This window comes from Geotrypetes seraphini, chromosome 7 (genome assembly GCF_902459505.1).
Source record: "Geotrypetes seraphini chromosome 7, aGeoSer1.1, whole genome shotgun sequence".
In the NCBI taxonomy this organism is placed as follows: domain Eukaryota; kingdom Metazoa; phylum Chordata; class Amphibia; order Gymnophiona; family Dermophiidae; genus Geotrypetes; species Geotrypetes seraphini.
The window spans coordinates 113306375-113322487 of NC_047090.1; the positions used below are offsets into that span (position 1 = coordinate 113306375).

Genomic DNA, 16113 nt, shown 5'->3' on the forward strand with positions numbered 1-16113 from the left:
GCATTCCACCGAGGGCGACCTTGAGGTTGAGTATTCCCTGGAGGCAGCACACTTGGAGGGCTTGGACAAGGCCGGGGGGAGCACACTCCCACCATGGACGGCCGGAGACTCCAAGGCTGGCTTCCTCGCCAGCGCTGACCCTGAAGAAGGAAGAGGGGACTTACCTGGAGCCGAAGTCTTCGAGGCTGATCCCTTCGAGGTCGAGGTCTTAGCCGGGGCCGAGGTCTTCGAGGCCAACGTCGAGGCCGGGGCCGATGTCGAGGCCGAGACTGGAGCCACCGGCTCTCCAGCAAAAAGTTCAGCCATGCGGGCCCGACGACAACACAGGGCACGAGTCTGAAAAGTAGCACACCTGGGGCAAGCGTCGGTTGGATGGTCAGCCCCCAGGCACAAGATACACCACCGATGCGGGTCGGTTATCAACAACAGCCAACCGCACTGGTTGCACTTTTTAAACCCGGTAAGAGGCCGGGACATAGAGGGAAAAAACGGCCACAGCCGAGCAAAGCCAGGCAGCCACGGCAATCTGGGAGCCCCCGGATGCTGAAGTCCAAAAATCACGGTTGTTAAATTTGTTTGTTTGGTTTTTTTGAGACGAAAAAAGAAAAAGGCGCACAGCGACTCCGAGATAAAACAAAGAAGCCGCGGTGCAAGAAAGGCACAAAAACACGGAGAGAAAAACGACAGGGCTTTCTGGCTCCGCGGAAAACTAAGAACTGAAGACCACAAGGAGGGGATGCGCCCTCTAGTGGAGTGGGAAGGCATGCACATGCGTGGTGCAGCACCAGCAAACTTGAAATCTTCAATCAAGTTTACTTGAAAAGCTGTCCGCGTCGGGGCTCCGTGGATGACGTCACCCACATGTCGAGAATATGATACCCTAAATATGATACCCTAATAGCTTGCACTTTTAATCTAAAGTAATCTAAAAAGAAAAACTTCCCAATATGCCTTAGTTACTTCATTTTATAGGACATTCTGCATATTAAGACTCAAACCTGTTACACAGCTTAACTATTCTTTCAGTGAAAATAATAAGAGGGGTTGCTGAAAAGTTAGCCCAACCAAGAAGGGAATAACAGAGCCATGAATCTTACAAGTTATTCCATATATTCACCCTTAAGTTCAACACACTTGGCACATCATGTCTGAAGTTTCTGTAACCCTTCCAAAAAATACTCTTATCTGATAACAGAAATACTGCTCCTTTGCTACAATTACTTCCGAATCACTAAAAAATTGTCAACCTTTCAAACTCTTTTTAACCTTGTCAACCTTCCAAGCTCTTATTGGAAACAAAAAATAATCAAGATGGAGCATGATCTGGGAGAGAACTCCTTTCTGCTGCTTTTCTCCTTTTTTCTTTCAATGCCTTCTTTAAATCAGCACAGCCAGTTACAGTAGTATTCTGCATTAACTGTTTGGCCCCTTGGAATATAGTCAATCATTACAACACCTTCCTGATCCCAAAGCATTGTGGCCATGACCTTTCCTGCTGACTTTTGGGTCTTGAATTTTCTTGGTCTTGAAGAACCTGAGTGCCACCACTGCATGGACTGTTATTTTGTCTCAGAATCATAGTAGTGTAACCATGTTTCATCAACCATAATTAGTTGTTCCAAAATGTGCCATCTCACTGAAAATGCTGCAAAATCAACTTGGAAATGTCCACTTGACATCATTTTTCTTCAACATTCAAACATTTGCGCATACACTTGGCTGACAGCTTCTGCATACCCAGCTGATCGTGGATTATATACCCAACACATTCCCTGGATATCTGTAGTGCCTCAGCAATTGTTTTAGCCGATATTTGCCGATCTGGCAAAATCATGTCATGGACATGGTCAACAATTTCAGGATTTGGCGGTTTGAGGCGGCCCAGACCTTGCTGCATCTCGAAATCTTCACACTGAAAGTTTGCACACCACGTCTTCACTGTGGAGTATGATAGGCATTTGTCACTCAATGTTTGCATCATACATTCATGGATTTCCTTTGGGAGTTTTCTTCTGCAGGAATAGGAACGTCATGACAGCTTGGAGTTCCACACGTGAAAATTCCACACTTTTCATCAACATGGCTCAATTAATGTTCTGAAACAATGTCAAAACATAGCATTACGAGTCTGCAAATTGGCATTTTGCAAAATAAAATATTTTTCAGCTACAGTAGTAAAACACTCAAAATTTAGGAAGTTGGCTGGGCTGAGAACTTTTCAGCACCCCCTTGTATTTCCCTCCTATTGGTTTTAAAAGTATTTCCCTGTAACTTCATTGAGTGTCTCCTAGTATCTCCTAGTCTTTGTAATTTATTTTAAAAAATAAAATAAAATCGATTCACTTGTATCCATTCTATACCACTCAGGATTTTGTAGACTTCAATCATATCTCCCCTAGGCTATCTTTTCCAGGCTAAAGAGCCTTAACCTCTTCAATCTTTCCTCATATGAAAGGAGTTCCATCCTCTATCATCGTGGTCACTCTAATCTGAACCTTTTCTAATTCCGCTATATCTTTTTAGAGATACCTAATACCAGGTTCTGGAGTAAATTCCTTTCCCTTAATCATTATCTTGTAATTTTTCAAATTCAGAGTACAAGCAGCCTTGTTTTGCCTGATTCAGCTTAAAGCAATATGTGGATGCCCATTATCTTATTACCTCCATACAATTTTGTATCATTAGTAGCATGATGTCCCAGATAGTTGAAAAGAAAAGATGGATTCATCCCCTCAGACGAAATCATGAAACTTATGAGAGAGAAAAGAAAAATTGAGGAAATCAGACAACGATGAGGAGACTAGAAAAGCCTGGTGCAAAATCAACTGAACCTAAATTAGGAAGACAAGAAAAGAGAGAATATCTCTCAAAAAAGATTCTCAAAGCTGGAAACTCAACCAAAACTCTATACCGAGTTCCAAACATATGTATCTTGTTGTAAACATATGTCTCTTGCTGTAAACAATGCATTCTCTCACTGCACGACTCCCATTGTAAACCGCTTTGAACTTATGGTATAACGGTATATAAGAAATAAAATTATTATTATTACTATTATATAGACTGTTAGGAAAAACACAGAAAGACTGCCACCGAATGCTCCCTAACCAGTAAAGAATGTAGCAATTTCTTCACTGAGAAAATAAGAAAACTACAGAAAGACAACAGACTAAATGACAACATATCTATAGACAAACACAAAGGGGAAACCAGATACAAAATGGACGAGTCTGAACCCGTCACAAAATTCCAAGTAAAGAAACTACTGAGAAAACTGAAACCGGGACTACCATCCCTCAACACCTGCCCGATTCAGCCGACGAGAGAGCTCGAAGGCCCGGGACTCTCCCACCTCACAGACCTCATCAAAGACTCATTATAATCCAGACAAGTTCTGCTTAAATGGAAACACTCCATCATTAAACCCATACCATAGAGTAAAGAAAAAGAACTAGAAAACCTCTCCAACTATAGACCGGTAGCAAGCCAGCTGTGGATGTCAAAACTATTAAACTAGTGTGCCGACAAATATCAGATTTCCTGGAAAACTCATCCAAACTACACCAAGCCCAATCAGGATTCCAAAAACAGTCGAGCATGGAGATCGTACTAGTAGCGATGCAGGACTCTGTATTTAAACACCAGGCAAATGGTGAAGACGTGTTGCTGGGGTTCCTAAACCTATTGATGGCTTTCAACCTAGTCCAACACACGCTGCTAAAATCACGTTGCAGAGTAGACCTTGAAGGAAAAGCCATGCCATGGATAGAATCATTTCTATCTAAAAGACTAACGAGGGTAGAATGGCAAGGGGATAACAACAACTGGAAAGAAACTGTCATAGGGGTACCTCAAGGATCTGCCATTTCACCCATGCTGTTCAACATCTTCCTCCGACCACTCGGAAAATTAATCAGAAACCTGGGGTGGGAATGCTACATTTATACAGATGACATCCAATTGATCATACTGCTGAGGCCACACGACACGATGACTAAAACACATGATCGAGATGGGCCTAAAGAAAATCTTTAGGTGGTTTCATGCATACGGCCTAGTAGCCAACAAAGAAAAGAACTCCATCTCATAAACAAATGGGGAGGAAATGCCCCGGCTTCCAAATAACACTAAACAGCAATACTGTAGAATTGTCCAAGAATGGGGTCAGAAACCTAGGTGTATGGCTGGACCCATGCCTAGATATGACAATGCAGATACAACGCATGGTCAAAAACACTTATGGCAAGCTCTACTGGGTTAGAAGACTGAAATCCTTCCTCTCCCACCGAGCAATGTCCAATATAATAATATTCCTGGTACTCACAATCTTTGACTACTGCAATGCAACCCTCCTCGGTTTAGCAAAATACATAATCAGACAGAGCAAAATAGCACAAAACACTGCAGCTAGGTTTCTACTAGGAAAACTGAGACAGACAAGTGCCACCTCACTAATGAAAAAGTTACACTGGCTTCCGATTGAGAGCAGGGTGAAATTCAAAATCCTATTGCTGACACACAAAACTGTTCACCCTCTTGGAACAGCAATACCTAGTGGCCACACTAAATAACCATATATCCCGGCATACTCTGTGCACAAGCCAGGAGTCCTTACTATAAATACCTTCCTTCAAAACATCAAATACAAAAGCACCAGGGCAAGAATGTTCTCGGTAATGGCCCCGACATGGTGGAATGCCCTACCGAAGGAATTAAAGCTAGAAAAGAACACCAGAATATTCAAGAAAGGGATAAAGACTATCATTTTCTCAAACTACTTCAACTGAAATTATGAAGTTCTCAGAGAGAAGAAACTAGAATTTTCAGGGATGCATATAAATAGATTATATTTAGTTGAAATGGCCAACCTCCTTAAAAGGTGTGTAAAAAGTGTATAGAGTATTTAGCGGCAACAGTAAACCCAGTTTTACATGTGTATATACATAGGATGATTGATTTGGTATAAATATGTGCCAATAACATAAGTAGGATGATGGATTATGGCATAATCATGCCGGTATTAATAACTCTGTATTGTAACTCCACCACAGAGTTCCGTGTATTTCAGTATAGAGCCCATGTATTGTAACACCTCACAGAAGCTCTCTGCAACTCTGTATGAAACCCATGTATTGTAACACCTCAGAAAAGCACTTTGTGACTGTATGGTAACATCTCTACAGAAGCTCATTATCATAACACCTTTACAGAAGCTCAAGTATTGTAGTGCATTTGCAAAGGCTCATGTAGACCACTCTGAATTGACTCTCTAGTCATTAGTAGCAGTATAGAAGTTCTCAATAAACAAAATTGCATTATAACAGTAATATTCTAGGCATATATGTAAAAAGATACAGTTCGATCTCTCCGCAGCTTTCGACGTCGTGCACCACGACATACTAATCTACCAACTTTCTGAGATAGGAATAGACTCCTTTGTCCTAAAGTGGTTCTCAAACTTCCTTCGCGCACGTTCCTACATTGTCAATGCAAATGGCTCCAAATCCGCTTCGTGGACACCATCCTGCGGGGTCCCACAGGGTTCTCCCCTATCCCCTATCCTCTTCAACATGTATATGACCTCCCTGAAGCTTCTCAAACTATCCCCCCTTGAAACAATATACACATATGCAGACGATATCCTTATCCTCCTCGAAACAGACCAGAACCTTACAAACCTCCAAGAGAACATCACCTCTTGCATAATGAGGCTTCATGCCTGGTCCCTCTCTGTTCAGATGAAATTAAATGAATCAAAGACAAAACTACTCTGGCTCGGCCCAAAGTTAGTACACCTGCCCACAGGTCCTGCTCTTCACCTTGAGTTCTCAAGCAAGGTCCTCGGCATCATTATCGATTCCTCCCTCTCCCTCAACGATCACCTGAATTCCTTGGCAAAAAATCATGTTTTTTCAGCCTTCACATGCTGAGGAAAGTTAGATCCTATTTCCACCAAAAACACTTTACCGTCCTGGTACAATCCATCATCTTATCCAAACTCGATTACTGTAATGCCATTTACCTATGCCTAACAAAAAAAAAGTTTTCACAGACTCCAGCTCATCCAGAATACTGCGGCCAAACTGATTTTTGCTAAACGCAAATTTGATCACGTCTCCCCCTTACTTACCAATCTTCACTGGCTCCCTGTACTTTCCAGAATTCACTTCAAATGCTCCTGTCTGGCTTTCAAGATAATTCATGGCATCCTTCCGCCACTAATCCCTCTATCCTTCCTCGCCCTAACGCCTGCTACCACCAGATCCGCCCACAGACATAAACTATCCTTCCCCTCTCTACATGGCATCCCCCACGCAGGCAAACTGGGAAGATCCCTCCTCTCCAAAATCACGGGCCTTTGGAACGATCTCACTATCCCGTTGCGGAACCTGGGCTCCCTCCAACTGTTCCGAAAACAACTGAAAACCTGGCTTTTCTCTAATATATAACATCTCCTGCTTACTTCCCCTCTTTTCATATGCTCTTGTAAATTCTCTCTCCCCTCTCTTCTTGTATTTTTAAGCTTTGTAAACCGTGTCGAGCTCCGCTTCCATGGAGATGATTCGGTATATAAACTTAAGGCTTAGTTTAGTTTAGTTTAAATGGATCAAGAATTTGTCAAGGGTGGACATCAATAAGGTTAAAGAGAAGAGCCCTATTAGACCCTTCACTGTACTCTCTAGCTGTCAGATATTTCTCTTGACATCTTCACCCTATAAATTCTCGGAGTAAGGAAACCAATTAGCCAATTAAAAACATCTTCTACTATTCCTATATCATTTAGTAGTTGTAGAGCAAGTGGATAAAGAATATGAGAAATAAAGATGTCACGGATGTAGGCAAGTCTGTTGGAGACAGAGCTGACAATCCACATGGCACATGAGAAAGGCAGAAAAGGGGAAAGGAGAGGAAGAGAAATAACACTGGGGGCATTGTCATTTGACCTGCACAGGTAGGGTGAGAGTTGATTTGGAAGTATAGGATTAGGATTGATATCCCCAACAGAAAGAAGGAGAAGGAACAAAAGTATGGAGAAGAGTAGGAGATGCATGATGACAGAAATGAAGATGAGATGCATTCAGACAATGGAAAAGATTGAATAAAAAGAAGAAAATGTTGAAGCTTGAGAGCAGAAAAGAAGGTAAAGACAAAAGGGATGGCGAGGTGATAAAAGCAGAAAGTGGACAATATGGGCTTGAGGTATGCAGTGGTTTGAGATGGGAAAAGTCAGTATCATGATGAGAAAGTGTACTAAAGGCACTGGAAATAGGAGAAAGCAAAATAAAACATGGCTGGTGGGAGCACTAGACAGCAGGGGCAGAGAGTCCTGTGTGGATCGGGGTGGACCTGCGAGTCACCCTGGAGATTGCTGGGTGAATATACAGATAGGCTGCAAGACCATATCTCTGCATCTATAATAATATTTGGAAAAACTGACCGCAAAAATTTAGAAGCTAAATCCCCAAATCTAGGTTTAATGTTAATCACATTTCTGATGTTCAGGTTGGCCAGATGTAGGACTGCTGTAATAGCAAATACACTTAGCATTCTGGTTTTATGTTAGAAAAAAATCCAAATTACTACTAAAATTATTAATCAGTAGAATCTTAAGGACCTAGGGAATATGCCCCTAAAAATCAAAACAGACACTTACCTGATAATCAGGCTTTGTAAAATAATCTAAAATAGTGATATGGTCCAGAAATACGCTGAATTCAGGAGGGAGATGTTTCAACATGAGTTGGTGCTCATACCTCTCTTTAATAGAACCTACTTGCTCCTATAAAACATTAAACAGAGATATAAAATGCAAAATATTTCAAACTTCTCTATATGTTGATTAAATATAATATTCTTTAGAGAGGTGTTTTGTCATGATTAAGTCATAAGGCAGAAAAGTAGCCTAATGGTTGGAGCCCAAGTACAGATCCCATTGTGGTGCCTTGTGAATTTGGGCAAGTCACTTAAATCTCCATTAAGGCTGAGAATGGTGCTCCTATCAACTGACCTGTCATGCCAGCTATGAAAACCATCATGCTTGTGGTGGCCACCAAACGCCATTTGTTGTTTATGAAAGGGAGGGGAGGGATAATATCTATCTACTATTTAAGTCGCAACTAAGAGAGCCGGCAGGCCTTGAGTATGTGCAGATGCTCAAGACCCTGCACTGGACCAGTACAGAGAATGATGTCAACTTTCTTGAGCATTGGAGCAGTAAGAATGGCAGGGAGGTGGAGGAGAGTTCAGGCAACATGTCTGTGTCATATGACTTTCAGGAGGGAGAATAACTTCTCCTTGAAGAGCAACCTCCTGGCAAGCTTCTGTGCCCTGCATCGAATGCAACTGTTCTGCAGGCACAGAAGGCTGCCAGGCAAAAAGTCAGGAGAACTTGGCAAGGTATTTATTTATTTAATTAGTTTTCTATCCCATTGTCCCCAAAGAGTTCAGAACGGGTTACATGTTAAATATGCGCAATATACAGTTAACAGGATTTGCCATAATTTCAGTACAAGTTTACGATACAAGTTTTTATCCTAATTTGATACATACTAGGGGTCTAATACTAATATACAGTTTACAGGTTACAATTTGTCATAGTTATCCTTACAGTGCAAGTTTTCCAGTACAAGTTTTATCCTAACTTCACACACAGACAATTTACAGATTAGATTTGCCTTAGTTGCAGTGCCAGATTTTTCAGTACAAGTTTTCCTTACATGACAATATACGTTTCTTTGTAATCCATTAATCAAGGGCAGGGAAGTTAGGTGAAGAGGTATGTTTTCATTGCTTTCATAAAGTTGAGGAGTCCTTCAAGGGATCTGATTTGCAGGGGCAGTCGATTCCAGTGGCTCAGTATGAAGTGGGAGTAGGAACGTCGTTTAGCAATTTGCAGTTGAAGGCATGACCAGGGGGTGTTTTGAAGTGTATTTCATACTGGCAGTGGAGGGACCTGTTCGGCATATATGGAGGAAGCTTAACTGTCACTTAGCCCGGTGCCATGTCCTCAAAGGATCTGAACGCTAGCCCTTGAAGACACAACATTTGGCTATGGGCATTCAGTGAGTCAGCGCTAGAGCCTGGGAGACAGGGGCGCGGGCATGGAGGTTTTTTAGAAGCCTGATTGCCGTGTTTTGTACTCGCTGGAGATGTCATATGTTCTTCTCCGCGAGACCATTGAACAGCGTATTGCAGTTATCCATGTGGGAGAGTACTAAGGCACAGAGTAGTTGGGTGAAGTCAGACTCTGAAACGTAGTTCCTTATTTTTCGGCGTTGACGCAAGTAGTAAAATGAGAAAGATACCACTTGAGAGATATGGTTGGAAAGCGACAGGTTGCCGTCAAGGAGTATTTATAGGTTGCATGTTTGGTCTTTCGCAGTTATGTTAGTCGAGTCCCAGCAAAGCAAGGGACGGGTACGGTTGCAGCGTTCTTTGCGGATCCAAAGGAGTTCCATCTTGGAGGCATTCAGCTGTAATTTGACGACGGATATCCAGTTTTTGATTTCTGAGAGGCAGTTTAGGAGTTTCACAATCAAGGGTTTCACGGGCTTCTCCTAGCGGTAGGTACAGTTGGATATCATCTGCGAAGGAGTGAATCTGCGAATTTGTGGGCTACGTCTAGGACAAGTCTAATGTAGAGATTGAATAATAGGGGGGAAAGCAGAGCCCCCTGCAGGACACCATATCTGATTGGTTTTGGTTTCGATAGCGAGTCGTTGAGCAGAACATTTTGGGATCTGTTATTCAGGAAAAAGGTGAACCATCATAGCTCAATGTCTCAGATTCCAATTTCTGAGAGCTGTTCAATGAGGAAAGGATGGTCAATAGTGTTGAACACCGCACTGAGAGCCAGCAGCACCAAAAGAACATCATTACCCTTATCCATGAGTTTCCAGCAGTCATCAATGATGTCGAGAAGGACAGTTTCAGTATTGTGGAATTTCCTGAATCCTGACTGGAATTTCCTGAATCCCGACTGGAATAGGGCTCCTTGTTCATCAATGAAGGAATGCAATTGGTTAGCATAGTTTTTTCCAGGATCTTGGAGATGAAGAGTAGGTTGTGTTCTCCCCTAACATCATGCACTCATCTATTATCCCAAAGCAATCACCAAAAGCACCATAATGCTCAACTGGCATAAAGCCATTCACAAGCAATCAGTGAAATTCCAGCAGTATAAGGACAGGACATGCCCTCCCAACTTATACAGTAACCCAGACACTGTATAAATAGCATGCACAGGGTACCAATACATATAGGTCACCTACAGATCTGTCTTGTGCCAGAGGCCTGTTAGCTGGTACCAACACAGCTGCACATCAATCCTGCAGCACTCTCCCCTCACTCCACACCACTAATAGTCCACAAAACATGAATACTCAGGGCTGTCTTCACATGACGCAAGCAAATGTACAAGTGAAGGCACACAAACAGTTAGGTACTAACACATGACCAATGACTATCAATAACTACATCTACTGTATAAATAACCACATCCACAAGGATGTTGGTTGCCAGGGAAGGTGATAATATTGCTGCGTCGGAGGAGGGAGGGGAGAGGAGAGAGATCACCACCATAGTTAAGATATAAACCCTTGATTTATATTTGAGTCTACCTTCCCCCTCCCCCCCCCCCCCCCGCTTTTTTTTGGGGAAAAAAGGTTCCTTGGTTTATATTCTGATTGGGTTTACAGTATATTTGAGTATATATGGTAATTACAAAATATAAGCTGAGCTAATCTGCCATGCATCTTAACATCCTTTCAAATCACACTTACTGTACAATTTTAACAGTGTATTATTTTGATTACAGAATCTTTCAAATGAAAAGTGGCAAAGCTATAATGCCTCATTTAAACAAAACCATTTCTATACATGTTTACATAAACTTTAAATAGTTCAGAAGGCAAGTCTTAAGTTACCATAAGTGTTTAATTTTTTTAAGTTGCTGCTACCATTGTAGCAGCTCACTGGAGTACTGCTGTACTGTTCAGGTGTATTATGATTACTGCAAAAACTGAACTATAAACCAGGAAAGGACATTCTTTAAAAATAGCGTGTGACCAATTTCAGAAAGTCCACACCTTTTTTTCAAACATTAAAGTATAAGTAAAAAAAAAAAAAAAGAGAGACTAATTTTCAAAAGAGTGCTGTGCATCTTACTTAACAAGATAAAGTGATAAAGTTAAACTAGATCAGCACTGGCAAGTAAAGTCAGAAGCCTTCTCCAGAATACCTCCAGAATTGCCCCAATTTTTGGTCAGCATATGAATCCAGTTCACCAAATATGGCAACCCTGCAAGGTGACAATGTCACCATGTAGGATCTAGCTAATTATATCTTTGCTTAGCCAGATAGATTTCAATGAAAAATTGATCCAAAAAGCTTTAGGACAAAAAAGGAAGAAAAATCAGATAAAAACCAAGAGAGGAAATAAAAGGGTTAGAAATAGACAGCTTGATATCTGGAAGAATCAAGTTAATCTTGATGCTGCAAAAATGCTAGACAGAATAGTTACTATAGCCCAATACTAGCTTAGCCCAGTGGCTCCCAAATTGTGGATCAGGAGCCACATCAGTGGGAGGGATCAAAGAACAAGGTTGCTCCCTCTAGACCTCCATTGTGAACTATGCCTAGCAGTGAATCCAAAAAAAAAAAAAAAAAAGAAGGAACAAAAAGTCTCTGGATCTCACAGGAACTGTAAAATAATAGAAATTTATTGGCATAAAAATTAAAATATAAACACAAAACATGAAATGTATGAAAAGTCCATATAATATCAATTGCTCATGCATGTAACAATTTAGGACATACAAACCATGACTTGTACTGGATCCTACAGTCCGTGTTTTGGCTATCTTTGCCTTTCTCAGAGGTCCTAATGTAACAATCATATTAAAAAGCACCGTATTTTTCGCTCTATAAAACACACTTTTACCTCCTCCAAAAGTGGATGGAAATTAGGGTGCGTCTTAGGGAGGGAATACCCAAAACCCCTCCCCCGTTCCTCCGGCGGTCTGGCCAGTGTTCTCTCTAGCGCCTTTTAGCTGGGTGCTCCGCCCAGCTAATTTAGTTGAGCGCCTGGCTGTCATCTTGGTCGCGAATCCTGTTAATGCCGCCGCTGCTCAAATGTTTTTAAAAACCCCTCTCACCGGCTTAGGGATTCCCCGGGTTGACTCGGCACAGCCTGAAAAGCCGCCAAAAGTTCAGTGTTCCACCTCAGCCTGACTTTTTTTTTTTTTTTTTTAAAGCGCCAGCAAGCAACTTGAACCCATGCTCCAGGGCTCTAACGGTAACACTGTGCGTGCCGGCTTCCCTTATTCTCCTCTGAAACTGGAAGTTACGTCCCGAGGGGGGAGGGAAGAGAAGGGAAGCCGACACCCACCCCGAACATGGGTTTAATTCGCTACAGGCTAAGGTAGGAGATAGGGCAGCGACGGAGGGAAGCTTACAACTTGCTGCTCTTGCTTGCTTTGGGCCTTCCTTACTGCCGGGTCCTGCCTTTGTGGAAACAAAGTAGGCAGGACCTGGCAGAGAAGAGGGCCCGAAGCAAGAAAGAGCAGCAAGTTGTAAGCTTCCCTCCATCACTGCCCTATCTCACACCTTAGCCTGTAGCAAATTATGAATACTGCACCCAATTGTTGGGGGGGGGGAGAGAAATGCTGCTGCACCCAATTGGAGAGGGAGAAATGCTGCTGCTGCACCCAATATGGGAGGGGGAAGAGAAATGCTGCTGCTACAACCAATTGGGGAGGGGGAAGAGAAATGCTGCTGCTACACCCAATTGGGGAGAGAGAGGGAAGGAGGGAGAAGGAAGACCAGAGAAGGGAGAGAAGAGAAAAGAGATGCCAAGACCATGGGATGGAGGGAGGGAAAGGAGATACCAGAACATGAAGCGGGAAGAAGAGACATCAGGGCATATGACATGCCTGCCTGCTACTAGGCCTCCCTGCCTGTCACTAGGCCTGCCTGCCCTGTCCCGGCCTACCACTAGACCAAAAGAGGGGGGACAGAGTACAGAGCCTGGCAGAGAGGGGGGGACAGGATGCAGAGCCTGGTAAGGAGTGTGGGGTTGGGTGCAGAGCCTGGCAGGGGGAATTTGGTTCAGAATGATTTTTTTTTCTTGTTTTTCTCCTCTAAATATAGGGTGCGTCTTATGATCAGGTGCGTCTTATGGAGCGAGAAATACAGTATACCATTTGACATTGACATTGAGCACTGGAGATTCCTAGATTGGTTTAAAATGTTCTCTTAGTATTCTGACCACAAGGTCTTTGATGCAATGCTCTGGTCCTGAAAAATGCTTATCCACAGCTTGCTTTGTGTGGTGTCTGATGTGGTGCTTGTGTAAATTGATTCTTGTCTTTAACATCTGGTTTGTTTTCCCAGCATTGCAACTTTTCAGTATGTCAATACTGTGTTTCTCAATCTGTGTAGAATGCCAGAAGTCAAACCTCTTCCTGTGGCTAAGTCTGGGAACAGAAATAGGTTTCTTGCCTACCTTCCCTCTGTCCAAATGATCTTTGCAGCTTAGCAGTGACAGGCATCCTGTGAATTGGTAAGTGTTCACAGGTCCTATCCCTCCCCTTCCCCTCCAGTGTGAGCTTCCTGTTGCACTGGCAAACCATGGAAAATAATGGGCCCTTGGGTGCACACTGTCACATAGCCCTTATAGAGGCTGGTCAAATTTCAGTTTCAAAATTGAAACTGGCCCGAAATCCCCCCCTCCCCCACCTTTAAATGGTTTGGTGATCTAGTGGTCTTTTCCAGACAAGAATAATCCCCATTGCTCTTGCCCCTGCTGATTCTTTAGCCAAACTGGCTGAGATTTCCATGTTATTGAGATTGAAACCAGTCTCATGAGCTGCTGCATAAAGTCCCAGCAGCCATTTTGGCTAAGGAACTGGTAGAAGCAAGAATGACTGGTGATCGCCCTTGCCTGGAGAGGTCACTAGACCACCAGGGCATTTAAGGGTAGGACCAGGGAGGGCCTTCAGGTGGTGGGAGGGTGGAGAGGTGGGAAGGAGTGGCAGCAGCAGCTGGACTGGGAGGAACCACTTTCTGTGCAAGTGGGAAGGCACCATTTTCAGCTGTCATGCTTTGCATAAATGGAAAGGGAATGAATAATGAGTTTGGAGTGGAGCTCTGCTATTGACAGACTAGGATATTACTTCAATAATCTGGGATCTGTTACGATACACATGAGTCCGTACTTTAGCTGTTGATTCACACTTCCTGAGAAACTGCAGAAGGGTATCACTAAGATCTTGAACTCCTTCTCTTCTGCAGTAGAGAACAGCTCCCTCCTCAGTTGGTACCAAAGCAATCAAACTCCACTGAACATAAGAAAAAAAGAGGAGGAGAGGTATGGGGAACTTCCCCAGCAACACAGATATTCTGCTCTGCTCTGAAACTTAGGAAAATAGAACAATGATCAATAAACAATTAACAAGCAAACAGTGAACAGTAAATCACTCACATGAGTAACTAAGAGCCAATCTGCTAAGTGCAACTAGAAGGGGCTAGAGAATCCTCCCAAGGGGAAAGAGAAAATAAAACCCCCTTTCCTATAACAACGTCTCTGCTTAATCTTAGATACAATAGAAGAGGTCCTGAAATGGACACTGGCAACGTCTGAGGCAGAAATCAGGCAAATCAAAAAATCTGCACAAGGAGGGCAGTACGGACTCCTGTGTATCCTAACAGAACCTTGATTAATGAGGTAAGAACCTAATCTGTCGTTCTGTTACATATACACAGGAGTCTGTACTTTAGCCAATGCACCAAAGCAGTGTCATACGTCTAGATGAGTCTGCCTGCAGAACAGAGGACCCAAAAGCAGCACTCTCTCAAGCCAACAACATCCACTCTGTAGAACTGTGTAAAGGAATAAAGAGTAGCCCAAGTAGCAGTTCTACAGATTTCATCAGGCAAAACAGCCTGGGACTCCGCCCAGGTCGCTACACTTCTTGTGGAATGTGCCGCAAGAGAAATAGGAGGTTATTTCCTGCAGGAAATATAGGAAGACGAAATCGCCATGCGGATCCATCTGGCAATGGAAGCTTTGGAAGTTGGCCTGCTCCATCTCGAGTGACTGGTCAGCACAAAAAGATCAGATAGCTTAGGGTCATTAGTCCTCTCCAGGTAAATAAGCTGGGCCCTGTGTGCATCCAGCTTGCGCAAATGTTTGTCCTGTTTGGCAGAACCCCTAGGCTGAAAGGTGGGCAAACAAAGTTCTTGACTGACATGGAAGGTGTAAACCTCCTTCGGAAGAAAGAGACTGTGCACAGAGAAATACCCGACTCTGTGAAACAGAGAAATGGCTCCCTGCAAGAGAGGGCCTGCAATTTTGAAATTCTTCTTGCCAAGACTATGACAACCAAAAATACCATCTTGACCATAAGGTCTAGCAGGTAAGGTTCCATCAGAGGCTCATACAGAGCACAGGAAAGCCACTTCAGGAATACATTGAGGTCCCAAGATGGGAAAGGTTTGTGCAACTGTGGTCTCAGTCTTTGAAACCCCCTCAAAAACCATGTCTGTGTGATAAATCAAAGACTGGAGGCCATTCCAACCTGAAAGCACGAGATACCAGCTATCTGCATTTTGAAAGATGAAACTGCAAGGCCCTTTTCGAGACTGGCTTGCAGGAAAGCAAGGATCACCGGAACAGGAGTCCTCTAAGGCTCTACCTGCTCTTTGGCATAGCATAACTGGAAGGTCTTCTTGCCCCCGGTTATTGAACCCCATAAGGGATCCCACATCATCCAGAAGAACCCTGCGATAATAATGGTTTGGAAAGGGACTTTCAATCATACTATAGTCCTGCTCTGAAGGGTCATGGTCAGGGAGCCAGTGTGGTAAGAGGGGGGATGCCTACATGGGAGATGGATTCCCCTGAGGTGGAGCCAGCGTGCCCGTAGACAGTGCTTCCCAGTTCAATTAAGTAGGCTTTCCATAAGAGGCTGCCAAAAATCAGAGAAGCCTTGCATCAGGGGACCTGAGACTCCTTGCACAACCCCCAGACTGAAGAGGAGATTCATCCACCACCAAGAGCTTATGTTTCGCCCCATCACTGCTCAAATTGTCCGAGCAAAATGTCTTCCTCTT

General features: G+C 43.2%; 1 protein-coding gene across 5 annotated transcripts in view; it reads right to left on the reverse strand.

Annotated features, from left to right (window-relative positions):
- Positions 1-16113, reverse strand: part of TTBK2 (tau tubulin kinase 2) — a 192052-nt gene that overhangs the window by 77311 nt on the left and 98628 nt on the right. For 4 of the 5 annotated variants that reach the window (XM_033952139.1, XM_033952137.1, XM_033952140.1 and 1 more), the window contains exon 9: positions 7655-7780. The exons of the other annotated variant lie outside the window; for it this stretch is intronic. In XM_033952139.1, the coding sequence (XP_033808030.1) occupies positions 7655-7780 (126 nt within the window). The remainder of the gene's footprint in view (positions 1-7654; positions 7781-16113) is intronic. 5 annotated transcript variants of the gene reach the window in all.